This window comes from Mustela nigripes, chromosome 2, assembly GCF_022355385.1.
Source record: "Mustela nigripes isolate SB6536 chromosome 2, MUSNIG.SB6536, whole genome shotgun sequence".
In the NCBI taxonomy this organism is placed as follows: domain Eukaryota; kingdom Metazoa; phylum Chordata; class Mammalia; order Carnivora; family Mustelidae; genus Mustela; species Mustela nigripes.
The window spans coordinates 211,460,457-211,488,096 of record NC_081558.1 but is presented as its reverse complement, the minus strand read 5'-3'; the positions used below and the strand labels follow the sequence as shown (position 1 = coordinate 211,488,096).

The 27,640-nt window shown below is 37.1% G+C and overlaps 1 protein-coding gene and 1 pseudogene across 1 annotated transcript in view; both read right to left on the bottom strand.

The window, feature by feature from the left end:
• The window catches only part of TTC3 (tetratricopeptide repeat domain 3), a 130,172-nt gene that overhangs the window by 60,454 nt on the left and 42,078 nt on the right, over positions 1 to 27,640 (bottom strand). Inside the window, exons 13-25 of the mRNA XM_059392334.1 lie at positions 23,315 to 23,477; positions 22,321 to 22,366; positions 21,362 to 21,482; positions 20,153 to 20,216; positions 17,535 to 17,595; positions 14,765 to 14,849; positions 10,630 to 10,764; positions 9,902 to 9,982; positions 8,370 to 8,482; positions 5,708 to 5,828; positions 3,215 to 3,337; positions 2,120 to 2,221; positions 680 to 772 (exon numbers count right to left, since the gene is read on the bottom strand). Coding sequence (XP_059248317.1) covers positions 680 to 772; positions 2,120 to 2,221; positions 3,215 to 3,337; positions 5,708 to 5,828; positions 8,370 to 8,482; positions 9,902 to 9,982; positions 10,630 to 10,764; positions 14,765 to 14,849; positions 17,535 to 17,595; positions 20,153 to 20,216; positions 21,362 to 21,482; positions 22,321 to 22,366; positions 23,315 to 23,477 — 1,308 coding nt within the window. The remainder of the gene's footprint in view (positions 1 to 679; positions 773 to 2,119; positions 2,222 to 3,214; positions 3,338 to 5,707; positions 5,829 to 8,369; positions 8,483 to 9,901; positions 9,983 to 10,629; positions 10,765 to 14,764; positions 14,850 to 17,534; positions 17,596 to 20,152; positions 20,217 to 21,361; positions 21,483 to 22,320; positions 22,367 to 23,314; positions 23,478 to 27,640) is intronic.
• Positions 7,664 to 7,763, bottom strand: LOC132012689 (U6 spliceosomal RNA; annotated as a pseudogene).

Sequence of the window (27,640 nt, the reverse complement as noted above, 5' to 3'; positions counted from 1 at the left end):
ATTTGTCTCATACTCTCATGACATAAAGCACAAAACCATAAATAACAGTTCAGAAGCACACACAGCCAATGTTCAATTTGATATAGAACAAGGATGATGTTCTGACCCAGACAAAAGCCCAGAAAAGTTTAGCAAAACAATTTACTGAAAAGAAGAACAAAAGAGTAAACATACTTTCGGAAGCTAAAAAAAAAAAAAAAAAAAAAAAAATATATATATATATATATATATATATATATATATATATATATATATATGAAGAGTAACCAGATCAAATAAACTGCAAATACCTTTAGAACAACCCACTCCTAATACTCCCATATAGTGAAGTGAAAGGTAATCCTTCAAAACATCCTCTCCCCTCCCTAAGAACTCCACCCTCATTAATACCCAAAAATTTACTGAGGGTTAAGAAAACAAGATTATCAAAAAGAACAAAAACCATGAAACTAAAATGTAAAAGGTATCCTCTTTGAGGAAATGAAAGAATTTGAGAATCCTTCATTGCAAAGATACATTCTGACATCCTAGTATTTCTTATATTTTCTTAAATTAAGGAACACTTCTCCTAGATAACACAAGATCCAAACTGTACAATTACCAAATTTAAATCATATTTTAAAGTTATAAGCATTTTGGTTAACAATTTGGTAATGTTTTCCTCTATTAGATTACTTACTTCACATTTAACTTGACCACCACTGCTGAAAATGATTATCTTAGAAATGATTCCTTCACAGTCAGGGGTAAGACAAATTCCTTGTAGAAAATCCTATTTGATTAAAAAAAAAAACAAGTGCTATATCTCAGAATAAATTTATATATGTACACAATATTAACCATCAGGAACAGTCAAGATATGTCTAAAACCTCCTTTAGGGAAGCACTTAAAGTTCCCCTCCTTGTCTTCTGACTTTTAGAGCCTCCCTTGGAGAAGGAATATAGGACTGACCACGTGACTTGCTTTGGCCATTGTAGAGTGAACTGATATAATGTACCCTACATCCACGCAAAAGCTTTAAGAAACAGTGAATGGACTGGCCATTGTGCTTTACCCTCTCCTACAGGAACATGTTCTGGTCACTCGACCTCAATTCAGAAACAAAGAACACAGTTACACAGACAAGAGCTACTGGCCCACAGCTGCAGAACTCTAGGACGATTAATGTAATCGTTAAAAGAGATGACCTTTTCTTATTATAAATCAGTGCAAGGTGACTAATTTACCGGGACTATTTTAACTCACAGGAAAAGAGCACTAAGGGTGAATGTGTAACTAGAGACATTGAATTGATGTCAAAGACAAAGCAAAAGTGACTCAATGGCAACAATTATTTGGTTATATCATTGTATCTTTGGTTAACTATGTGAAAATGCATAAAATGTGAGAATTTATTTCTACCAAAGTTGAAAAATTCCTCTTGCTAAGAAACACCTAGCACAAGCACCTCACTCTTCTCTCCAACAAGAACAGGGGCTTACATGAAGCTAAGCAGTGTAGAAAATGGTCTTCTTAACTAATGATATACTGTATGCTGGCTAATCGAACACAATAATAAAAATAAATAAATAAGTAACATTAAAAAAAGAAAATAGTTTTCTTTTTTAAAGTCCATAGCTTATAGGAATCAGAAACAAATGAATGCAAATAAGATTACAAAATTGTGCCTTCTCTCAAAGTATATCTAGCTAATGGTAATCAACATTATCTTGCTAATTAAGAAAAACCACAATGAATAGTGGCAGTGCCAAATTTATTTCTTAGTACAAAGTATATCATCAAATTTGGTAGAAAGTAAAAAATGTGAGACCCTAATGCTACATCAGAACACTAACATCAGACATTTCAACTTTTATTTTTGTTAAGATTCCCCATATAAAAACTGGTTAAATATTTTATTAAAGGCCTCTATGGTTATTGCCCTTATCTCAGTATAAAATAAATACAAAAACTGATTTTGTACTTTTTCATTAAAGTTTCAATTTAAAACTTTTTAGTTATGGTTAGAAGGCACAGAAAAGAATTGATATTCACTAAAAACGTTTCCTAAAGAATCTCAGGGAAAAAAATTAACATAAATTAAGCATACTACAAAATCCAGACAAACTGTGAACTTACCTTGTCAATTTTATCATTAAAAGTTGTTGTTTTCAACTTCTTCCAACAGTTCATGTGAAATTCTATCTTACAGTACTGGCAGCAGCTAATTCGTATAAAACCCTAGAGGTTTAAAACAGTGATTAACACAATTTAAAATTGCCTATACATACACACACTCTTTCACAATCACAACACAGATACTAAGCAAAGAGAGAGCTGTCTGCATTCACCTGGCAAATATAACTAGATATCATTCTTCCCTGGGTAAATAAAATCCTTCTAAACTCCTAAATCCCTAGTGCTAGAGATAGAGAACTTGACTGACATATTCCTATCCATAGCATACATTATCCTTTATAGTATCAAATGATTTACAAACATTATTCATCTGATCTACTAACCAGGGAGAGTAGGCAGTTCCTATCTTCTTGAATAAAGAAAGGCCCAGGAACTCAGTTAAGTGCCAGACCTGGATTCAGACTTAGGTTTCTAGAAGATAATTCAGTAGTCACAATAGCCTTTAGATTTCCTGGACTCAAATTTTACAAGAAATTAAAAACCAATCACAAGTAACAGTCTCAGGGTGCCTGGGTGGCTCAGTGGATTAAGCCTCTGCCTTCAGCTCAGGTCATCATCTCAGGGTCCTGGGACCAAGCCCCACATCAGGCTCAAGCCCCACATTAGGCTCTCTGCTTAGCAGGGAGCCTGCTTCCCACCCCCGTCTCTGCCTGCCACTCTGCCTACTAGTGATCTCTCTCTCTGTGTCAAATAAATTAAAAAAAACCTTAAAAAAAAAAGAGAGAGAAGTAACAATCTCATTTTCTTTCCTGTGCTCTTAAGAAAGAGGCAAGTTATATGAACAGTGGCTAGAAAGGGGAAATAGAATTAACTAGACTGCCTTCTTAGGTTACTATCCCTGCACTCAGTGTTTACTTAGTGGCCCTAGGTCCCCAAATGAGATGATGCAGACCTACAGAAGTCCAGGGGATAGGGCAGAAGAGAGGACATGAAACTGCCAACAACAGAAAACTTCTCCAGTTACAGAATTTGTTCTGAATCCATTTTAAGGCACAATTCTGCAAGTTACTGTCCTACTGTACATTCATTATGTACCTTGAAGTCTGGATCAGTTATATATATCTGGATTTTGGAATATCCACGGCACTTCTGATAGCAACAAATGGCATCTGGCACTGGAGGGAACCTGCATTCTTCAATGAATTTCTCTAACAGCATCTAAAACAAAAATAAACAAAAACAATATTACAACACTAATTTGTCAATAAAAGTGTTTATGGTTTCAATAACTTCTTGCCATCAAAAGACTTTCAGCATATGAATGACAAAATGTTTTTTACAGAAAAAAAAAACTACATATAACTTTTAAAGTTTTTCTTTTTGAAGATTTTATTTATTTATTTGAGATGGACAGAGATAGTGAGAGAGCACAAGCCAGGGAGGAAAGGGAGCAGACTCCCTGCTGAGCAGGAAACCTGATGCAGGGCTCTATCCCAGGACCCTGGGATCAGGACCTGAGCCAAAGGCAGATGCTCAACTGACTGAGCCACCCAGGCACCCCTTAGCTTTTCTTTTTAGAAGGAGGTTGATATATGGGGCAACTGGGTGGTTCAACTGGTTAAGTGCCTGACTCTTGATTTTGGCTCAGATCATGATCTCAGGGTTGTGAGATCAAGCCCTGCATCAGGCTCAGTGCTGTCGCTCTAGTGCTGACTTTTTGTTCTTGAGAGTTCCTCTGTCTCCACCCCAATCTACTATAAAGAGAACATCCAGTGATTTTTTTTTTTTAAACAGTTTTGTTGAGATATAATTCACATATCACACAATCTACACATTTAAAATGCATATAGTTCAGTGGTCTTCAGTATACCCACAGAGTTGTTCAACAACGGCCTCAGTCTAAACTTAGACAGTTTTATCACCCAGCAAAAAATTCCATCTCCATTAGCAGTCCCTTCTCATTTCCCCCCAATCCCCAAACCCCTGACAACCACTAATCTACTTTGTCTCTAAATACAGATCTGCCTGTTCTGGAAATTTCAGGTAAATACAATCATACAACACATGCCCTTTTGTCTGGCTCCTTTTACTTAGCAGGTTTTCAAGGTTCATCCATGCTGTAGTACTTACCAGTACATTACTTTTTATGGGCAAATAATATTCAGTTGTACGGATAGGCCACTGTGTGGTTTTATGAATGGCTTACGAATGGTTTTAACTACTCATCAGTTGACAGACACATGAGCTGTTTCCACTTTTTAATAGTGTTTTAATTTTGAAGTTGTTGCTATAAACATTCATGGACACATTTTTGTAAGAAAATGTATCTTCCTTTTTCTGTATCAAGTCTAGGAATGAACTGCTGGGTCATATGGTAACTCTGTCTTTACTCTACTGAGGAGCTGCCAGACCATTGTACACGTCCACCAGCAACATATGGGGGTTCTGATACAGAGACATATCCAGAGATATGTATTAACACTTTTGTCTGCCTTCTGGATTAGCCATCCCAGTATGTGAAGATGTAACCCATTAAGGTTTTAATTTGCATTTCTCTCATAGCTAATGTTGCTGAACATCTTTCACAGGTTTATTGGCTACTTGCAGAAATTCTTGACAGATACAGGTCTATCCAGATCCTTTGGCTACTTTTTCATGTATGTTTTTATTTTTTTAATTCCAATGTAACGGCTACTTTTAATTAAATTGTCTAAAACTATCGAGTTTTAAGAGTTGACTCCTGTGGTTATTTTAAAAAGCTTTTGCCAAAAGCAATTTCTGTATACATGCCAGTGTTTCCCACAGGTAAAGGCTTAGTCAATCCACACACAATTTAGTCTTTCCAGAACTAGCAAAGCATCCTAGGTCTCTGGATATGAGAACAGATTTATATTTTCCAAGTCCTCAAGTGCAATCTTAATAATTATAGTCATGGGGCGCCTGGGTGGCTCAGTGGGTTAAACCGCTGCCTTCGGCTCAGGTCATGATCTCAGGGTCCTGGAATCGAGCCCCGCATCGGCCTCTCTGCTCAGCAGGGGGCCTGCTTCCCTTCCTCTCTCTCTGCCTGCCTCTCTGCCTACTTGTGATCTCTCTCTGTCAAATAAATAAATAAAATCTTTAAAAAAAAAAAGGATAATAAAATAAATAATAATTATAGTCGCTAAGATGAAACAACAATGCTATACCTTTAAGTATAATCAGTAAGTCACGCTACTTAATAATGAATACCCTAGTTCAGAATGCCTAGATTCAAGTCCCACCTCCACTCTTCCTAGCTGTTTAATTTTGAGCTCACCACTTAACATCCCTAACATCCTTAATATTCGTCTTCAGTAAAATGAGAATAACCATAGTATTCACCTTGTAGGACTGCTATAAAGACTTAAAGGTATGACAAACGGAACCTGTGTGACTGGCACACAGGAAATATTTAACAAATGTTAGTGATTCTCAGTAGTCTTTAAAGGGGAAACACATGTGGGGATGCTGAGGACAGAGAGCCCCTACCTCTTTGTCTTCTGATACCTGAGTCAATCAGTGCAGATGGGCTTTTTAATTAGTAAGATCTCTGAATAAATAAATCGTTACCTTTATTTTCCCTGGCTGAGTCTCTTCAATAATCACATTACTTGTGGGCCAAGTTAACACTCCAGGAAGACGACAAATCAAGGTTCTTGCTTTCTCAAAATGATTGAGAGCTTCTAGAAATCTAAAGTCATAATTACGAAGAAAGAAGGTATTAAACCTGTAACAAAAATTTTCATTCCCCACAATAAAAGTTACAAGAAATTTCAAGACTACTAATAAGAATACATTTGATAAATCACTGTTCAGAAATATTCAATGGAACCTAATTTTCTTTAAAAAAAAAAAAGGCATGTTGACTCACTATACTGTACACCTGAATATAACATTGTATATTAACTAACTAGAATTAAAATAAACACTAAAAAATAAGAAGGCATTTATTCATTGTTTGCTATATAAGTAACATAAATTAAACAACAAATCTGCCTAGACACTGACGTTATTATGGTAGGTGCATACTAGTCCTTTTAAGGTTGTAATTTATTGGGAAACCTGGGGGGCTCAGTTGGTGAAGCATCTGCTTTCAACTCAGGTCATGATCCTAGGGTCCTGGGATTGAACCTCGCATTGAGCTCCTAGCTCAGGGGAGAGCCTGCATTTTCCTCTCCCTCTGCAGCTTCCCCTTGCTTGTGCTTGCACTCTCTCTCTCTGTCAAATAAATAAAATCTTTAAAAAAAAATGTTTACAACTAAAACAAAAAATTGAATGATTTGGTTGTTCGATTTTTGTTTCATTTACTAAGCTAATTAGATTCCTATAGAGAAATGACAACCCTTCACATCAACTAATTAATCATAAATAAAATTTTTTTTTAAACTCAACTCTATTAGGATATCTATTTAGTAAAACCCACTCTCCTGAAAAAAAATCTAAAGAGATTGTATATGCTGGACATATTTCTTCAACCATAAAGCAGTAAAGTATTTTAATAAAACAAATGTGTATGCAAATTGTTTTAACTACATGAAATGTTTTAGTTCTGATTCGTGTTTTTAAAAAAATGTCAACAGATTCCCACAGTCCATTCAACAAAAGAACATTAACACATTAGATTATAAAGTTAACCAAGTCCTTATTATTCTCTCAGACTAGAGAAGAAAGGTTTCCTGCTTTCTCCAATCTTGAAATGACTTTCCAATTTAAGAACTTTTTTTGCCTATGGATAAGAAAAATTCACCTGCAGAAAAGCTAGACCATCGACCATAAGACAGCTAACAGCAGGACTTTACCAGAAACTGCACATTACGACAGCAATAACCAACGTATGAGACACTGAACCCCAATCTTATTTTGAAATTAAAATGTAAATGCTTTTCAAAATGGCAAAGACTTCTTCATAATTCCCATGATGTTACACACTTATGATATAGTCCCAGATCTTATGAATAATTACATGTGACTACTACATTAAAACCATATATCTTAAATAAGTTATGCAAACTTTGAAATTAGTTTCATTTGCTGTTACTATACAGATGATTGCTAAATCCTCACTAACCCTCCCTCTGCCTGATTCATATATAATTCAGTCTAGTCACACAGTAACTTCAGGAAGTAAAAGAACTTTCTTTAATCTCCAAACAAAAAGTCTATAAAGGAAGATCTAGGCACATTCTAAGACTGGGTTCCCAAGAGTCCCAGGGGTCTGATAAAATTTCCTTTAGGAGCACCTGGCTGTTTCAGTCAGAAAAGCATGTAACTCTTGATCTCAGGGTTGTGAGTTTGAGCCCCAGGATGGGTGCAGAGATTATTTAAAAACAAAAATCTTTTTAAAAATTTCCCTAAAAGGACAGATGAAAATTCAAGATTAAAAGCTATGAATGATATTGAATCAGTCAACAATTACTTCTGTATAAAGTAATCTAACACACCTACCAGGACACTGGATGTTAAGTACAGAAACAGGGAGATTCTTGGTTTTCTTTTTGTTATTGTTAATGATAGATTCATTGTGCCAAAAATACCAAACGCTTCACAAATCTGTGTGTCATCCTTGCACAGGAGCCATGCCAATCTCTGTATTATTCCAATTTTAGTCTATGTGCTGCCCAAGCAAGCAGTGAACAGAGGAGTTTTTTTTTTTTTTTAAAGCTCAATGCATAATCATATCCCCAAAGGGTCATATAGCAATTTGGGAAGATAAGACATGAAACATTTGCAGAACAACTACATACTAAACTTCGAGTAGGGATTCCAACTGTGGAAGAATTTCTGAGAAGAGATTTTTATTTCTAACTCATTATGTCTTTGAACAGGTATCTATCTGTTCAAAGATACCATCTTCATACAGGTTTTTGGGAGAAACAGATATTTTGGTAACCAAAAAATTATACAATCAGACTTGTAAAGCATTAATTTATATCAATTCAGTCACTAATTATAAGTGACATATACTAACAGAAAAAAACCAAAATCCTTTGTGTCAGATCGTCTTGTTCCTGACTTTCTTATAAGATTCAAAATAAGGAAGCATTAGGAGCTGAACTGATTGGCCATACTTCAATAATTAGTATTGATATAGAAATGCTGGTCCTCCAAGCAAACATGATGATAACAGTTTACCACAGAGAAGATAACAATATAATCCCAGAAAAGGGACCTCCACATTAGACTTCAACTGAGTTATCAATCCTGAGTGTAAAAGAGCATAGTTTCTACTAACCTGTTCTTTTTCAAATATACTTTTCCAATTCCACAGTAGGCCAAGCAATCAAGTCCCTCATTGGGATAATGTTCAATCATCCTCTTAAACTGGTTTTCAGCTTCAGATAGTTCCTTCAGTAGCAATAAAAATAACGATCACTTAAACTACAAAAGAGACACTGGAACAGATTTTATCTGAAGGTTGATTCTTTTCATGTAATATTACAGATAACTATGTATTCAAAAATTTTCTACGGCAAAATTAAACCTTCTGCATTTTATTTTCTTAGCAAATATACAAATTTTGACCACAGGATATACAGAGACACAACCAGAGTGATCTGGCTTAAGAATCAAAAATTGGTGTGGAACATACCAGACAACAAACCAAATGAACATTTACTAATACACAGAAAGGGCCTGGTATGTGCTAACACTGTCAGAGTGGAACCTAAAAGATGGCTTCATTCTCATTAGGTAGCAGTTAGGGTTAAGCCTTCAGTTGGCCAAAGAAGTGTGGAGGCCAAGTTTGCAAAAAGGATGTATTATACCTGAGGTAATTCTAGAGCAGTTTTAACTTTTACTGGAAACTAAAAACCACAGAAAGTGGGTTATAGCTGACAGTGGAACCATGCAGGGGGTAGGGGTGCCTCATGCAATGGAAAATACAGGTATAACTTTTGATTCCCCCCAAATTTTACTACTAATAGCCCACTCGACTAGAAGCCTTATCAATAATATAAAGAGCAGATTAACACAAATTTATATGCGTATTATATACTGTAACCTTTTAATAAAGGAAGAGAAAAGAAAATCATAAGAGAGAAAATACATTCATGGTACTCTACTATGTATTTTTCTTTAAATCCATTTGTAAGTGAACCCATGTAGTTCAAACCAGTGTTGTTCCAGGGTCAACTGTATAATGCTGTGCAGTGCAGATAAGCACAGCGTCCAGGAGAGCACTGAGGGACCATGAGTGTGCTCACACCTATTCACTGATTGTATATGGTTCTGGGAAGGCTGCACTCCAGAAGATAAAATACCCAAATACTACCACTCAGAACTAAAAGATCTTCACACAAAGTTGAACACTCCTTACTTAATTTCCCCAGGCTCATTCCTTCCTTCCATCACTAAATGTAACCATTATCTTAAACTAGGCTAGCCCGTGTTTTTTTTCACCTTTACAAGAGGCAGAGATAGTTATAAACAATATATGCTTTTTTTCCATATGTTTTCCAAATTGTACGTAAGTGGTTATCACGATGTTTGTTATGTTCTCCAACTTATCTCCCACTCAGTGTGTTCTCTTAAATCTGTAATGATACAGATTTACTTTTTATACAAGTAAAAAAACTCCTACTGGTTGTCTGGTATAGCTTTTTTCTAATTGGATCATATTTTTTCTTCAATAAAAAAACACAAATTAAACAGGTATTCCAGAAGAAATTATCAGAAAAAAATAAGCCAAAGAGGTAAAACTATTTTTTACATTATCTTCTAAAATTAATGGCATATTTTTACTATTATCTCTGTTACAAATCTTACCTCAGGTTGTCCTATTCCAAGGAGAGAAATAGCAAGTCCATAGACTACTAAGACATAGTTAATCATGGCCAGGTTCAATTGCTGTCAATAAAAATGCTCCAGTTAAAAATCTGAACATAATTTTGCCCAGCCTGCATCAAACCAACCTGTTAGCCACAACAGAAAAACAAAAAGTAGTATGGAATCTCTCTAATCACTATAACCAGGACAAAGGCCAAACAAAATTGGAAAATATATTTTATAAAGATATGCAGTTATACTAAAATCAAGTATTCAAAACCCAAAAACACTGTCTCAGAGTTCCTTGAAGGGGTGGTTCAGAGCAAACTAGAATAACTGAGTCGCCATATTCTTTTGCACATAAGTGGGTACTGTGACAGATTAAGATGTTTGCTTACAATCCTGCATGAATTATTTACCTAGATAATTCTTTCTAAATGAAAAGATGTGATTAAAGCAAGTCCAAAACCTTGATCCAGTACTTCTGTAGAAGCTGTCAAACGTTCTAATGAAGAGTAAGGAGAGAGTCTAACCCTGTGTCGTATATTAAGTGCAACCACAAAGACTGAATCACAGTGTTAGCTGCTTCTTACCACCTGGAGCAGATTCCGCTAATCTCAGGTAGGTCTAAGGTACGTTAATATAATGAAGTTAAAGCCATGGTTCTCTTCTGCATTCACCTGAAATGCATCTGCACTGAGAAACAAAGTGAAAGACTACAATTTTACCTTTATTTTTTGAGGATCTAAACCGTTGAGCAGCTCCGTGAAGGCCTGGGCAGCACTGCGGCAACGCTGCTCCAACAAAGCCGTATAACCATCCTGGATTAAGCTTCTCAGCATTTTCATTATATTAGCAAAATCCTGCAAAAAAAAAAAAAAATTTCTATTAGGTAATCCAGAGCTAGCTATGTGTGTTTAGCCAAAAACTCAAGATGCCAAGTTCATCACAGGGTGGTTACATTTTATAACTGACTGTAAAATATGTAAGTAAAATATGTGTAAGTAAAAAATGTAAGTAAGTAAAATATGTAAGTAAGTAAGCTGCCCTTCATGTGTTATACTCCCCTCTCTACATGGCACTTTTCCAGCGAAAACTGAAAGGTCCTGCTTCACCATTTTATTTCCAACATTCCTACTACTGCTACTCATGACAAGAAAGGGCAGTTCATTTTACGCTGCATGGTTCTATGACTTGCTCACTTTTCCAGATGGAAAAGGCAGCATTCAGAAGTTCTAATAGCACAAACAGCACAGACAATACCAGCCACCATCTAAATAACGGTTTGGCTAATGAGAATTAGACAAATAAGAACAAGCAATTTACTGATCACGATCAGATTTTAACACCTACCCTCGTGGTCTGGAATAAACCTTAATTCTCAGCAAGAAAGGACATTTCAATCCTTGGTTCTACTTTTGCCCAACATGTACTTGAATAGAACTCAGTAAAATTATCAGGAAAAGATAGGTTAAATGCAAAGAGAAGAGCATAAGAAATAAAAAACAAAAACGAAAGTGCTAAGTGAGAAAAACACTTTATCTCTGGGTATATATGTGACATGCATTACAATCTGAAGTAAACTTTTAGTTACATGGCAACAGCTATCAGTTGCAAAATTCCATAAAAACTAGACAGACTACACATTAAGCCTAGATTTCCTCACTCCTTGACTTACATGTGTACACCATTCAGGAAAGCAGAAAATGCAAATATGCATGTGATATTCCTCACTGTTCCTAACAGTAAAGATCCAAAAGGAGGCACCGTTGTACAAAGCACAAATGGAAGAGTAGTTTGATCACAATTAACAAAAGTTGTCTACTAATTTTCATCCACTGACTCAAAGTTTAGGAGCCCTTTCCCCCAGAATACACACAGAAAAGAGCAGCTCTCACATAAACTTGGAATTTCTTAGAGTATTTAAAAAGCTCAAGAATACCTGTATCTATGTTAAGACACGAATTTTGAAAGTTATAGATGATGATGTGCTATCCTTAAATGAACTGATTCCATTTTAATCTTTCACATTCTAGAAAAGAGACCTATAATCTCCTGTTTTCATCAAAAATTATTTCTCTTAGGCACGCCTGGGAGGCTCAGTTAGCTGGGCATCCAACTCTTGGCTTCCACTTGGGTTGTGATCTCCTGGGTCATGAGATTGAGCCCCATGTCGGGCCCTGTGCTCAGCATGGAGTCTCCTTGGGACTCTCTCTCCCTCTTCCTCTGCCCTTCCCCCATTAGAAGGCACAGGTGTGCTCTCTAAAATAAACAAAAATAAATCTTTAAAAAATTGTTTTTCTGAGTATAATACAAAAAACTATCATGGAGTACTAAAAGCTCCATCAGAGTAGGCTGGGTCGCAGTGTCTAACAAAAGTGTGTTAAATGAACAAGGGAAGGCACAAAAATGACTACCATACTTACTAAATCACCTCTGATCTTCCCAGGTTGTCTTTTCTATTTAAGTCCTTCACAGTTTTGCAAGTCCGTAAAATCAATATGAAAAGGCGTAATTTTTAAATCTGCAAATATCAGAAATTCTAAATATGCTTTTACGCAACTGATTAGAAATGTTATCATAAACTGCTTGAAATGTGCTTCATTCCTACAGTCCTCTGTAAGATAATTGTCTATATACCTAAAATAGTTAACTGAATTTTAAATGACCCCCATATTAAAACAAGTACTGTATTCCATATGCTAACAGAAATTTTTTGGAGTGAAATTTAAATCCAACATTCTATTTTCGAAGGAATAGAACTGTTTACATAAAGGATTAATTGTCAAAGCAGACTCCTATGAACCATGTTCACCCACAAAAGACAACCTTTCACTTACTACTACATGGTCTACAAGTGTTGAATGACTAGAATAGTGACCAGCCATTGTTCTACAAATTCTGGATTTCATCAAGGTTTCGAGGTCTTCCTGAATCAGTTTTTGTAAGTTGGATTTTTCTAGGTATTTGTCCATTTCATCCATTTTTTTTCAAATTTCTTGGTATGATATTGTTCATAATAGTATTTTGATGAATTTGTAATACTCAAGGATCTATAGTAATGCACCCTTCCTTGTTCATTCTTGAAATTGTTTTATGATGTTTTCTTTTCTTTATCAGTTGCCACACCAGTGTGTAAATTTTATTAATACTGGCAAAGAATCAACTATTAGCTCTGTGGATTCTGTCTTATACATTTGTTTCCAGTTCATTATTTTCTACTTTGATCTTTATTATTTCCTTCCTTCTATTTCTTTGGGTTTATTTCCTGTTTTTCTCTTTTTCTAGCTCCTAAGATAAATATTTCATTAATTTAAAAGTTTTTGTTCTTTTAATACATACATTTAGCTTGATTAATTTCCTTCAAAGTAATCCTTTAGCTGTATCCCTTGCATTTTTCTCTAAGTTTTAAGTTCACAACAAAATTGAGGAGGTACAGAAATTTCCAGATACCCTTTGCCTCCTCCCACGTATACTCCACTATCAATGTCACTCATCAGAATGGTATATTCTACATATCTACATTTTTTATTGAGGTATAGTTAACATACAATGTTACACTAATTTCAGGTATACAATATAGTGATTCAACAATGCTAAACATTATGCAGTGTTCATCACAGTAAGCACAGTTACCATCTGTCATCAGCCGGAGTTATCACAATATTATTGACTATGTTCGCTATGCTGCACTTTTCACCCCGTGGTTATTTATTTCATAACTGGAAGTTTGAACTTCTCCATCCCCTTCATGTATTTCACCCATTCCCCTTTCATTCTCTCCCTCTCCCTCCATACTGGCAACCAACAGTGTGTTCTCTGTATTTATAAGACTAGCTGTTTTTGTGTGTGTTCATTTGCTTTGTTTTTCAGAGTCCACATATAAGTGAAATCACATGGTATTTGTCTTTCTCTAAAGTATTTCACTTCGCAAAATACTCCCTAGGTCCATCCATGTTGTTAAGAATGGCAACAGTTTATTCTATTTTATGGCTGAGTAATACTCCATTGTGTGTGTGTGTGTGTGTGTGTGTGTACACACACATATACATCTTCTTTAACCCAGAACAGTGTATTTCTTACCAAAGATGAACTACATGGATACACCCTAATCACTCAAAGTCTATAGTTTAATATCAGATATACCCTTGGTGCCATACATTCTACTGGTTTAGATAAATGTATAAGGACATCTATCTACCATTATAAAATTATACAGAGAATTTTCACTGTCCTAAAAGTCCTCTGTGCTCTGCCTATTCATCTTTTTAATTACTTCCTAAATACCACAGAAAGAATTTTATACACAAAGTTATCTGATTACTGTTAAATCATTCAAAGAACAAAAAGTTTGCTCTTTAACAGCTTTAAGGTAGGTGTAATAAAACTGCAAGTCCTTGAACCTTTTAAAATAATTTAAATCTTCTTAAAGTACTTATCTATTTTTTAAGTTTTTATTTTAAGTAAGCTATACACACAACATGAGTCTTGAACTCATAACCCAGAGATCAAGAGTCACAAGCTCTACCAAGTGAGCCAGCCAGGTGCCCCTTAAAGTTAAAACTGGAAAGCAAAGAATTCCTTCATCTTTGAATCCCCAGGAAGCAAACAATTCTGCAGTATCAAGCATTAGTTAAATTTCTGGTTAAAGTGATTATCAAGTTAAAAAAAAAAGGGATTATCAAGATAATAGCTAAATTAGTGACAGTTTGGTTTATTAGCAGTTATATATATAATCAAATGTCCATAACTTAAATTATAAAAAATAAATCTTAGAGATGTACATGGTAAGACTTAATTTATAAGAAAAATGTTTTATTCAAAGACTTTGCTTTTTCATTAGAAATAAGCGTTTTCCTTTACCTGGTGCGCAGCTCTGGAAGATTTAGAAAACTGTTTTTCCAAGATGTTCTTCAAATCTACTGGTAAACTACCCTGTGAGCTAGAACTAATAGAGAAAAGTGTTGAGTTATTTTAAAATAAAACAGTCTTGCTTATATAAAGAATATATGTACTGAAGGCCATTTTTTAAAAACTGTAGTATAGTTGACATAAAATGTTACATTAGTTTTAAGCACACAACACAGTGACTCCACAATGCTATACACCACACAGAGCTCACCACAGGAAGTGCAGTCTCCACCTGTCACCACACAACATTATTACAATATTGTTGACTATATTCCCTATACTGCACTTTTAATCTCCATGTGAAGGTCATTTTAAACACTGAATAAATGGAGAGTCATTAGTGCCTACACTGAAATATTACCAAGAAGCTGATTCTCCCCCAAACCACTCTCTAAATACAATGAAATCTCAATAAAAATCTCTATAAAATTAGAGATGGAGGGGGGCCAAATGAGTTTATTATAAAGATGGTATGGACAAACTTAAAAAAAAAAAGAAATTGGGGGGATTTATGCTGATCATCAAAAGTTATTATAAATGCAGTCATAACATAGCCTTGAAACAAGAAATGTGCCCCGTAAACACTGCAAAGATGCACCACCTCATATGAAAATGTAGTAAGTTACAACTGTTTCAGAAAGTCTGACTTCCAATGCTGGTGAGGGTAAGGAAGGTTCAGGTATGCTAGGTGGTGTTTTCTGACATCAAATAGTTCCTATTCTCCACATCAATTCACCAATACCCAGTGTCCAACAACTCAATTCCATTTTGACACCAACTCTGGAGCTAACATAGGCCCTACAGGTTAAAGCCCCAGTCCCACAAGGCTGACCCCACTTCAGGCATAATGCCCTGACCCCTACTGTCAGCCACAATGAGGTGCACAGGCTACCCACACTACTGCCTGGTGGATGACAAACTTAGAAGTTCCTGTGACCCTCCCTCAGGTTCAACAACTCCTTAGAATGACTCACCGAACTCAGGAAAGTGCTCTACTTATTATTACTAGCTTATTATAAAGGATGTAATTCACAGCAGCCCAATGGAAGAGAAGCACAGGAAGACATGAAGGAGGGGAATGCTGCAAAGCTTTCATGCTGCCCCAGAGTGCCCCACCTTCCCAGCATCTCCATGTACTCAGCAACCAATAAGCTCCCCTGACCCCATAGTTTAGAGGTTTCTTCTATCAAGGTTTCCTCACATAAACATGAATAATCATTACTAGTCATTGGTGACCAAACTCAACTTCCAGCCTCTTCCCCTTCTTGGAGATCAGGGGGTGGGACTGAGAGTTCCAACCCTCCCATCACACGTTTAGTCTTTCTGGTGACCAACCATCCCAATCCTGAAAGTAGGGGACCAGGTCACCTCATTGGTGTAAGTATAGTAGAAAAAACCTCATTATGAAAAACAAAAGATATTCTTACCACTCTGAGAGTTCAAGGGCTTTAAGAGCCCTATGACAAGAACTGAGGACAGAGACCAAATATATACACACATTTTTTATTACAACACACTCCCCCACAGCTCAGGAAGAGTGTGAAAAGTGCTCACTTTCGGGGAGGACAATGTGACAGTATCTAGCAAAGTTAAAACCACACATCCTCTTTGACAGAGCAATTCCACTCTAGAAATTTCTTCTTCAAATATACAACTATACTATGAATTACCCTGTACCCATGAAAATGAAGGATGTTGATCTCCATGAAGCAGACATAATCAAATAAGAAGACCTCAATTTGAAAACAAAAACAAAACATTGGAAAATAAATTTTTCTTTAGCAGAACAGTTTAAAATTACAACTATGCATTCAAAGAGTAGCACTGTATGTTTTTGGTTTATTTTAAGGTTTAACAGGGGAAGGGAAGACGGGATTTTTCTACAAAATGAAAGAACATAGTATCTAAGCCCTTGCTTTAAATTTAAACTTTTGTAGCAACATCAAAAAAACAGTCATTTTCTGAAGATGGAGTTTTACTAATTTCTCTTAGCACTTTGATATTAAAATTCTTTTCCCTGAAACACCTAATCAGGAGATAGAAAAGAAAGCTGACAGCTGGTCTAACTGTGGCAGAAATGGTTTTGCAGGGTCTCCAGCATCACTTTCCTTGACCTCATGATCTTCTATATTCACTGTAAGATTTATAGTTTCACTTTGCAATCAATATATAACTGGTAGGCAATAGAGGGGTTAATTATAAAGATGGGTGGCAAGAGGTCCTACTATTAATTTTATAAGTGGTCGCTTCATTAGTGAACATGTTCCTTTAATGAAAACTACCCTGAAGGGCCCCTAAATATACACATACCCATGCCTGCTTCCAGGTGGCCAAGAACTCATTAACACAGAGTCCCTAAAGGAAGCCACCAGAGAAGCAGATGTGGGAAAGGTAAAATAAGGTGAGCAAGGAGAAGATGTGACTCTTACTTTATACTTTTCTGAATATTTTTTCTTTGTATTAGAATATATTTTGGGATTTTTAAGAATTAACACTGCTATATCTCATATTCCATGCTTTCGAGACATTTACTAACACCCTTTTACTGTCTTACTTCCAGACATTTACTAACGTAAATGTCGTACTGTTTCATGAGACATTTACTAATACCCTTACTAACACCTAAAGGATTAATAATCCTTTAGCCAAAAACACTCTCCTAAAGATATGCCTTTGATATTTGAAAAGGGGAAAAAACCACACACACAGATAAAAAACATACCTGAATTTCTCCAATTCATTGTTTCGAGATTTTTGTTTTCCTTTATATTTTGGAGGCTGACCTGTGAATACAAAGTATTTGTTCCTGAAATCTGTTCATAAAAATCAACAAGCCTGAAAGTAAATTAATTAAAAATATGTACATTGGAATAAGCAGCAAAGGAAGCAATATTTTATGTGAGTGTAATTAGTACAAACAGGTGAAAAACCAGACACAATGATGTTTGTCTATGTATGCTATAGAAGTATTGTGAACATTAATCACATGATATTACTTAGGCCTAAAGTAGATATAGAAAGATACAGGCCACAGTTCCTGTCCTCAGGTTTTTATAATCAGATGGGAAGAAAAGGCAGTCACCAGGAATTACGCAGCAATCACCTTTAGGAAGACGAGAAGATAACACGTTGTTACTGACGTATGAATTCCATATTAACTGTTCTTACAACTCACAAAGGTGGACATCACTTAAGGTCCAGTGGCCAGGCAAAACCTTAGAGGGGATACAGCATTTGTATTTAGCTTTAAGAACAGGTGGGATTTGGGGCACCTGCGTGGCTCAGTCAATTAAGCATCTGATTTTGGCTCAGGTCATAATTCTGGGGTTCTGGGATGGAGCCCCACAGTGGGCTCTGTGCTCAGCGAGGGGTTTGCTTGTCCCTTTCCCTCTGCCCCTTCTTCCACTCATACTCGCTCTCTCTCAAATAAATAAAAGTCTTGAGAGAGAAAGAGAGAGAAACAAACAAGTAGGATTTAGATGGTATGGGCCAAACCCAAGAATGACATTCACTGTAAGAAACATTAAGTACTAAGCCTGTGTGATCTGATAAACTGGGTAAGAAAAGAAAGCTAGAAAGGGGCAGTGAAGGCCAGCTGGAGTGAGTGCTCATGGGTCCTTTGCTTCTGATACTCCAGCTCTGTGAGCCCAGCCTTTGTCCCACTGGCAAGAGCAGGGACCACTGCATACTTTGGAGTGGGGAGGGCCATGCACAGAGGTATGTAGAAGAAAGCACAGCAATAGGGACAGGGTTTTTTTGATGGAAGCTCTGGGAAGAGATAGCAGAGGCAAGTCAGAACCTCTGTATTAAGAAGGGGATCAGAGCCAAGCGGGGTTTGGATGGCCTCAGAACACAAAAGAGGCTTCCAGAAAGGCAGGAGAGTTCTAATTTGATTCCTTCTGATTTCAGGCAAAACTACACAGCCCTAACCCTGGGACCTCAATTTCTTTGACTAAATCCAGATGCTGAAGTGTAGGTGGTATTTAAAACATTTAATTAAATGTGCTATCCGATAATAACAGTCCAAGAAATATCAATAAATTAAAAAGATTTTTCCAAAAGAAAAGTTTTATCCTCAAGGATTTTTCATGTGCTATTAGACTTACATCAGATAAGACAATCACCTGAGTCTCCCTCTTTGTAATTTTCTAATGTGCTAACCAAACAGGAAGGGCCAGTGGTAAACAGCTGGGTATGTGGCACTGAAGCCTGAGGAGACAGAACTGCGGGAAGGAAAAGACAGAAATGGCTGCCAGAAGCAGAAACACTGAAAACCAACCAGCCAATCAACAAGAAAAAGGAAAAGAGATCATCAACAAGATCACTAATCAGGTCAGCAATCTCACCCCCATAACCTCTGAAAGCTTCAGACAAAGAATTTGCATCTAACAGCAACGTTGAGTCAACAAGAAAATCTGTATTTTTCTTAAACTCTGCTATAAAAGGCAGGGAAGCATATAATCTACTTTAGAATGATTTACAACAAAATCTGGTCATGTAAAGGGAGACTGAGAGGTGTGCCTGGGTGGCTCAGTGGGTTAAGCCTCTGCCTTCAGCTCAGGTCATGATCGGGGTCATGGGATCCAGCCCCCATGGGGCTCTCTGCTCAGCGGGGAGCCTGCTTCCCCCTCTCTCTGCCTGCCTCTCCACCTACTTGTGATCTCTCTCCTTCTGTCAAATAAATAAAATCTTAAAAAAAAAAAAGGGAGATGAGAAATAAATGGAAGATGAATGTTCACTTCTCTGGACCCTTTATTTCCCAATGATGCCAAGTGAAAGAAGTCCTGCTTTGTGTGTCTGTGTATTTATTAGATGCAGAAATAAACATACACTGAGCATGTACCAGTTAAACTAGTATCAGTCTAAAGCATCCATTCTGAAAACCACCCTGAAAAGGGTGAAAGTTAGTTTAAGGGGATGAAAAAAGAATCTGAATTTTTAATATATAAAGCACAGATGGACATACAGGACATAAATAAACAGTACCTGTAGTAGGAAGGCAAACAGGGAAAAAAATCTGTCTAAATAGCCTCCTTAGTCAGGGGTTTTAATGAAACTGAAGGTGAAAAACACTGGCCTCATGGAAATTAGGTAGCAAAGAGTTTATGTCCTTCCTTTCTATTCCATTTACTTGAATTTCTAAAATTAAATTTATTAAAAAATATGAAAAGACTAAGTGTTGATTTCAAATAAGTATTCAGTGTTTTCTTAACACAGAAGCATTATGAAGTAAAAGGAAAGTAATAGCAAATGTATGCAAGACTCATGCAAATGCTGGGGCTGCAGTTTTAGGAATGCTATATTAATTCAGCAAACAACTTACATAAGGAAAAATCTTACCTGATGGTGGCAGAAATTCAGGATGACAGTCACAATCATCTGCCTTCAAAGCTTCATCTACCACCTACCCATGAAAACAAAATTTGTGAGATTTTCAAAAAATAAAGCCATGAAGAATTCAATAACTAAATAATAAAAAAGAATAGAACAGAATTTACCCAAGAGCCTAAAATAACCAGCTGGTAATTAGGCCTAAATGAATAAACAAACAAAATGATAACTAGTAATATGAGATTCTAAATGACAAATTCTCTAATGATAACTCTACTTCCAACACCTGGCATGATGCCTGACAGGTCTATTGTTCGATAAGTATACCGAATAAATATTATCGCATCTTTCCTTATGCTCCTCTAACTGAATACAGCCTCTGAGATTTTTATTAACAAGAAAAGGATGACACAGTGAGCTGGAAAAGTTCCCTTAATGCCTATTAGCCACGTACTCCAAAACACCAATTCCTTTTTCCCTCGCAAATCCTAGAAAGAAGTATTAACGTGGACTTGGTGATAATGCCAAGTTTTTAGCACACTACCGTTCAGAGGAAAACTCAGATTCAGGTCATTTGGGATACCAATCACAGAGCCAGGCTAAAAGGCTTAGAGGTGCCCTCAGAAACCATGAGGCCTGGGTGCTGATAAGCTCAGCAGGGAGTCAAGGCTGGGGACCACTGCTGGGAAAAGCAACAAAGGCTGCAGAAAGGCCTTGGGCAGAGATGGGAAGAGTGTGCCTCCCAGGCCCAACATAACACAAGTCGGATGGGCAGGCTCGTGTGGTGCCAGGTAGGTAAGAGATTGCAAAAGGGAAAAGGAAGAAGAAAAACTGACAGTACTGTAAGGAATGGGATGACAAGGCCACTAGACCCCACTGTCACTCATTCCCAAGTGGCTGTTTGACTGAGAGACATGTAAAGCAGGAAAAGCATACTAAGAGAACTATCAAAGTAGTAAAATGAAATTTAGAAAAAAAATATTTTGAAAACACACAAATGTGATTTCAAAAGAAACTGTTATACTGAAATATTCTCTTCATAGTTGAAGGAGATAGTTAGAATATTGAAAAGAAAAGACTCACTCTCTTCATATTAGAGGCAAAAGGAATTCATACCATCAAAATACTTAATTTCCATTCTCACCAGACTACTACTGTGAAAACATGAGACTACCTATACTTGAAACCATTTTAATTTTAGCTTTTAACTGAACCTACCTTTAGATTCTGATTACCACCGTTTGCCATTTCGTGGTTAGATTTTCTGGAATCTTTTTCAGTTTCCACAAAGTTAAGTGAAGTACTAAATGCAGGTGCTGATAAACTGGGTATGTAGGCCCTGAGAGGGAATACGAGAAATAATAATTTTATTTCTATTGATTAGCATGCATTTTTTAAAAGTTATCCTTCAAATAAATAGGTTCCAGCAAATACCACTTTTCTTCCTTGAAAGCAGGGTAATACTGTTTTAGAAAAGGATCCACCTCTGAGATTGGGCTTTATACACAAATATTGCTTTAAATTTCATAGTAAAAACTCAAAATAGATTAAGAACAGTTCAATATGTATTTTGGTTTCTAATATTAAAATAAGTAATTCTCCCTGTCTTAAATTTAACAGCTTCAATATCTTGGGCATCTAAAGCATGTGGGGAAAATGTCTATTTTTAGTGCCAAGTAATAAATGTAGAACCCTGGCTGTTATTTGTTTCCTTGTGAGTATATTCGAATCTGTCTGTTGTCTATTTCTTGTTGTCTGTTGTCACTTTCTAGTGTCCTAGTCCTTAAGATACTGGGAGGCTGATGGCAGATTTTTCCAGGACAGAGGCTAAGGGTTAAAGGTACAGACTGTGTCCCTGCTCTCTGCCAGGACCCTCAATGTACAAACTGTTCCCACCCAAGCACAGTGACATCCATTTAACACTTCACCCACCTTTTCCCAAGGCTTAGGCTACTGAGCTCCCACAAATATACATACAAATGGTTCAGTAAAACAATTGGCAAAACAAATCTGACAATTCACAGGTCACCTGATCTGAGACACAAACCACTCTTTCTTCCCTCCCCAACTTTACTGTGGTTGTTATTAGCCACAAAGCATCAGATACAGTGATTCTTAAATCTACAGGGCAAAGCCATCCCAAGTAACAGCTACTGATCTGATTGGAATTAACTCACCTGCTTTCATAAAAGGCTTTAATTGGATTTCTAGTTGGTGTTCGACCTATAAAAATCAATCACACACATGCATAGTAATCAGTGGATTGGCAACACATACTTTGAAGAGATTTCCAAATATCCCTTAAGCTGACAGTAAAAACATCAAATTTACAGAACTGAAAAATAAACCTTAATAATTTTATATTTTCAGATGTTCTGAGTTTTAGGATGGCATCAGCAAAATGTTACACAGCCTTATTTGACATACATTACATGTGATCATTGACTAGATGCAGGAGTATATAAATCTGAATCAGAGATGGTTCCTGTCTTCAAGGAGCTCACAATCTTATAATCATGTTACGTTGGATAATAACAGCTCAGCTCAGCTCCCCAAGACACTAAGTACCCAAAAAGAAAAACAGGAAAGACCTATACACTGGAAGTATAGAGTAAGGGAATTTTAGGCATCGGGGAAAGCAAAATACTTAGGAGAGAAAACAAGAGAATGAAAATCTAGAATTCTAGCCCACACACCTGATTTGTGATATATGTGTACATACCCACATACAGATGTATATATGCAAAAATGTTCCGCATGCTAAAGAATGAGCCACATACTTGGTGCAAAAACATCAAACAATTCTACTGAAGGGTCTTTTCTTTAAGAAATAACCATAACGGAGGAAAAAATTTTAAATAATTTTGTTTCAAAAGTCTTCACTTTACCTAAAATCTCAAGGTGGCATATTTTACTACAGAAGAATAAATAATAATTTGTTATTTCAAATAAAAAATTCTAATCATTTATAATTACCTAGTGGAATATAACACTAACATACTTCAACACAGACAGAAATGTAAAACTTCAGTAACTTGACCAAGATAACATAACAAAATAAGCACAAAATCACCTGAGAGTTGATTTATGGTCCTCCATTAATCCAAGAAACCCACCTTCAAAAGTTTTAAAGGGAATTCGACTGTAACCAAAGAATCTTAGGTGAAATACCTTGCAGGTCTTCTATTTGTTTTTGTAACTTTACATGCTGCTGAATTAGATCCTTGATTCCCTCAGGGTCATTTTTACAGAGTTTTTGAGCTTTTATGTTTGCTTGCAGGGCCCAGTCATATTCCCCCAGCATAGAAAGAGCAGCACAATAACGATAATGACCCTGTTCCAAAAGATAAATTTAATTTTTTCTCAAAAGTATGCTTAAGTTAAAGAAAATAGATAAGGAAAAATATTTTGCTTGCAAACTGATTACTTAAAATGTTAGATTAGGATCCTATCAATGAAAAATTTTTAAAAATGTTAGTACCTATGAGGAAATAAAATTACCTAAATGAGCTGAAGTGAACTTATGAATAGTATTTATAATAATTTTAACTAGAGATCAGTATTTTTGCTTAAGAGATTTCTGTACCCCAAAGAAAATAATTCAACCTTTATGATATTTTACTAGTAAAGAATGAAATATATTATTTTATGACAAATAAAGTTCAAAAATTCATTAAAAATAAGTAACTGAATTTTTTCAAAACATTTTAAGGCAATAATAGTCTCTAAGTCACTGTGTTCCCTACACTTTGAAAATCAAAGAAATTTTAGAGCTGTAAGGAACAATCAGCTAATATAGTCGTTTTCCAACCCCTCTGAAGGATATGGTCAGATAAGGGGTACATCTAAGGCTAGATCTTCCATTCGGTTTCCTCTTAATCAGCTTTTGATTATTTTATCTCTAAATGTAGTCCTTGGCTTTAAGAAAAGGTCCGAAAACCACAGATTTACTCAGTTCCAATGATCAGGGATTTTGTTTTGTTTTGGATGCTACAGAACCACATCCTGGCTGGCCCCATTTACGCTTTTCAGGAAATCTATCTGAAGGATGAACATTTTAACCTAGAAAGCTAATACCAAGCCTGAAGTTAACTGAACCACCCCCTCTCTTCCAGCTACTCACAAACTAAACTCCCATTGTAGGCACAGTATCTCCACTTGTGAATTGACTTACCCATGAAAGAGGCTAGAAATTGGCCTAATGTCATACTTATTTAGAGGCAAACCAAAGAATCCTGACCTTATGACTCCAGGTCCAGAGCTTTTTCCTCCTTCCTACAGATTTTACAAAGAACGTTCTCATTCTAAGAGAAACTACTAAATCAAAAATAAGTAACCCTTTTAGCAAAGATGAGCTTTTCACGAAAAAAATGGCCAGAAACAAGTTTGGGGACGTTTGTTCATGCAGGTTCGGTACATATGTAATCCTGCTCCTGCACACCATCCCAAGTTCCGAAACACTGTTTTAGCCAGACTACTTAGACTCAGATCTCAATCAAATTGCATTTGCTCAAACTGCTTTTCCTCAAAAGGCATATGAAGATAGAGCTCTTAGATATGCCACAAAACCAACATCCTATCACCCAGGACTATTTCAACTTCAAAATTTAGGTAATTACATTAAAAAAGCAATCACAGCATAAGATACATGACAGATTATAAACCATACCTGCTAAATTTATAAAAAACACTTTTTTTTTTTATCTTCCCCACCCCCCAGCTCCCCAGCCTCCCACATTCCTTAATTTTTCCTGGGTCCTTTTCCCTAAACTCTACAAAACCTAGTATAATGTCAATTGGCTGAAAAATGAATTTATTCAGAACTCATTGCTCAGGTTATTTGAATGATGCTCAAATTAGCAAAAAGGTATCTCAGAGAGTTTTCTGAACCCAATTACAAGACGAAGTTTTACTTTTCTTTGACATTACCTCACTCTCTTTCACACATATAGAAATTCCCTATTGTTCATCTGCTTAGCATCCCCTCCTTTTGGTGCCACCATGTCCCTACTCCACACAGCAATGGCAGAACTGGGACTAGTGCTCCATCTCAAAAATGAATGGGGAGAAGCATATGACCCAGGAGACCGACAAACTGAAATATGCACCATTTTCCAGGTCATAGGATCAATCCACTGGTGAACACATGGCTCAATCAGGATCAGTGTGAGGCACCCATTAGGTGTACTATATAGGTACTAGAAGAGGTTCTATTGCCACTAGAATTAACAGTTATTAAGGATATCAGTTTGGGGTTCCCACTACATGGTAAAAGTCTTTTTCAAAAAACCAAGAGAGCCCACACTCTAATTACCACTGGTGGTCAAGATGGAGTTAACAAGGATTTGGATTTACACTCTTGCCCAAAACAAATAAACAAGGACAAAACACATGAAACAACGGTTTGCAAGACACTGAGTGATTATCAGGCAACAAAACAGAGTGACCCCTGAAAAACACAACATAAGCCCTATGACTGCTCCAGCTTACTGAATGGAATTTCTAAGCCCTGGTACAGGGAGAAGGAACGCAGGCAGGGACACTAGCAGTCTCAGATCAGAAGACAGAGACAGGAATCCAGGACAGCCAAGGCAGAACGCATTCACAGGGCAGAGGACCAAGAGGAGACTGCTCCACAGAGAAATCCAGAGATCCTTACCTAGTCCCCCTGAGTTGAGTCTTCAGGTGAGTACTAATCAGTATATACATGTGGGACAACAACGAGAAACCCAAACCAGGGGAAGAATGACTAGAAAGACTAGTAAGGAAACAAGAGTCAGCACTCACACAGGGCCAGGAATAATTCCTGCTTCTACCAGCCAGACTGGAAAACATTGTAATTCATGGAGTAACAGGCAGAGTGTTCAGAAGCATTTTGATTCAGTTGTGAATAAAAAGATAGCCCTTGACCAAATACCACTCTTGTCCCACCTATCAAAACCTAAAACAAGCCTCCAAAGACTTACACTGCTTCCAAGTAACTTTATTGCATCCCAAAAGGAAGCTCAAAAATATTTACAGATACACACAAATATCAGTAACAATGTCTCATATTAATAAAAAATTACTAGGTATGCAAAGAAGGAAAATCCGATCTATAAGAAGAGAAAAAGGAGTCGACTGAAAATACTCAGAAATGACACAAATGATAGAATTAGTAGACAAGGCCTTCTCTGCGTAGAAGGGTCAGGGAGAGACTCATCAGCTAGAGAATTTTTCAAAGAGACAGTGAGAGAAGGAACACAAGCAGGGGGAGTGGGAGAGAGAGAATCGGGCTTCCCGCTCAATGTGGGGCTCAATTCCAGGAACTGAGAATCATGAACTGAGCAAAGGCAGACGCCTCATGACTGAGCCACCCAGGTTGGGCCTCTTCTCAGGCTTGACTTCTGCACATCATTGGGTATAAAAACCTTAGTGCAGACGTGGAAAACTGTGCAGAGAACCCTCTGATTCTGATAATTTCCAACATGAAGAAATGCTTTTGAAGGATTTTTAAGAAGTCACACAACTTAATTATCCATTAGAGAGGCAAAATTTATACATCTATTTCATCCAATGACAACTCAAGAATATCTGAAGTTGGCAAGATGGCAGAGGAATGGGAGACTGAGATATCATCAGGTCCCAGGAGTTCAGCTAGGTAGTTATCAAACCATTCTAAACACCTACAAACTCAACAGGAAATAGAAGGGAAGAAGAGCAGCAATTCCAGGAACAGAAAATCGACCACTTTCCAGAAGGTAGGATGTGCGGAGAAGTGAATCCAAAGTGACAGGAATATGGACCACAGTGGGAGGGGCTGACTCCTGGCAAGTGAAAGAGAAGCGGAGCACAAAATGAAAACATTTAGAAGTCTGCTCTACTGAGGGATGTCACTCCAGAAGCTAAGCAGGGGGTGGAGCCCTGCAGGTCTAAGGACCCACGGGATCACATAAAGACCTGGGGTGTCTGACTGTGGCAAAGCTGCCAGGTATCGGAGCACAGAAGCCAGCTACAGAGACGGAGCCGAGGAGTGGGCTCTCAGCTCAGGGTTCCCTTACACCATGATCCAAGGCACAGTCAAGCTACTGCTCTTTGAGCAGGGACCCCACAAGTGGCAGATCCGGAGAGACCCCCTCCTTCCTCCTCTGGGAGGAGCAGCTCGGGAGCATGCTACAGGAATCTACTGGGTTTGGAGATGCTAAACAGTGCCATGCACCCGAGATAGAAACAGGCAGTCACAGGCTGGGCAAGCTCCAAGTGCAGCTGGTAACCAGGGAAACAGGAGGGATAGACTGCTTTTCTCTGAGGGCACACTAAGGAGTGGGGCCCTGACCCCTTGGCTCCTAAAGGGCCAGAGAATGTGAGGCCACCATCTTCATTCCCATCCTCCAGAGTTGTACAGAAAGCATTCAGGGAACAAAAGCTACCCAGAGCAAACCCAAGCAGATTACTTAGCCTGGCCCTGGTTCTCTAAGCAAAGAGAGAACCTAAAAGTAACAGACCAGAAAGGAATAG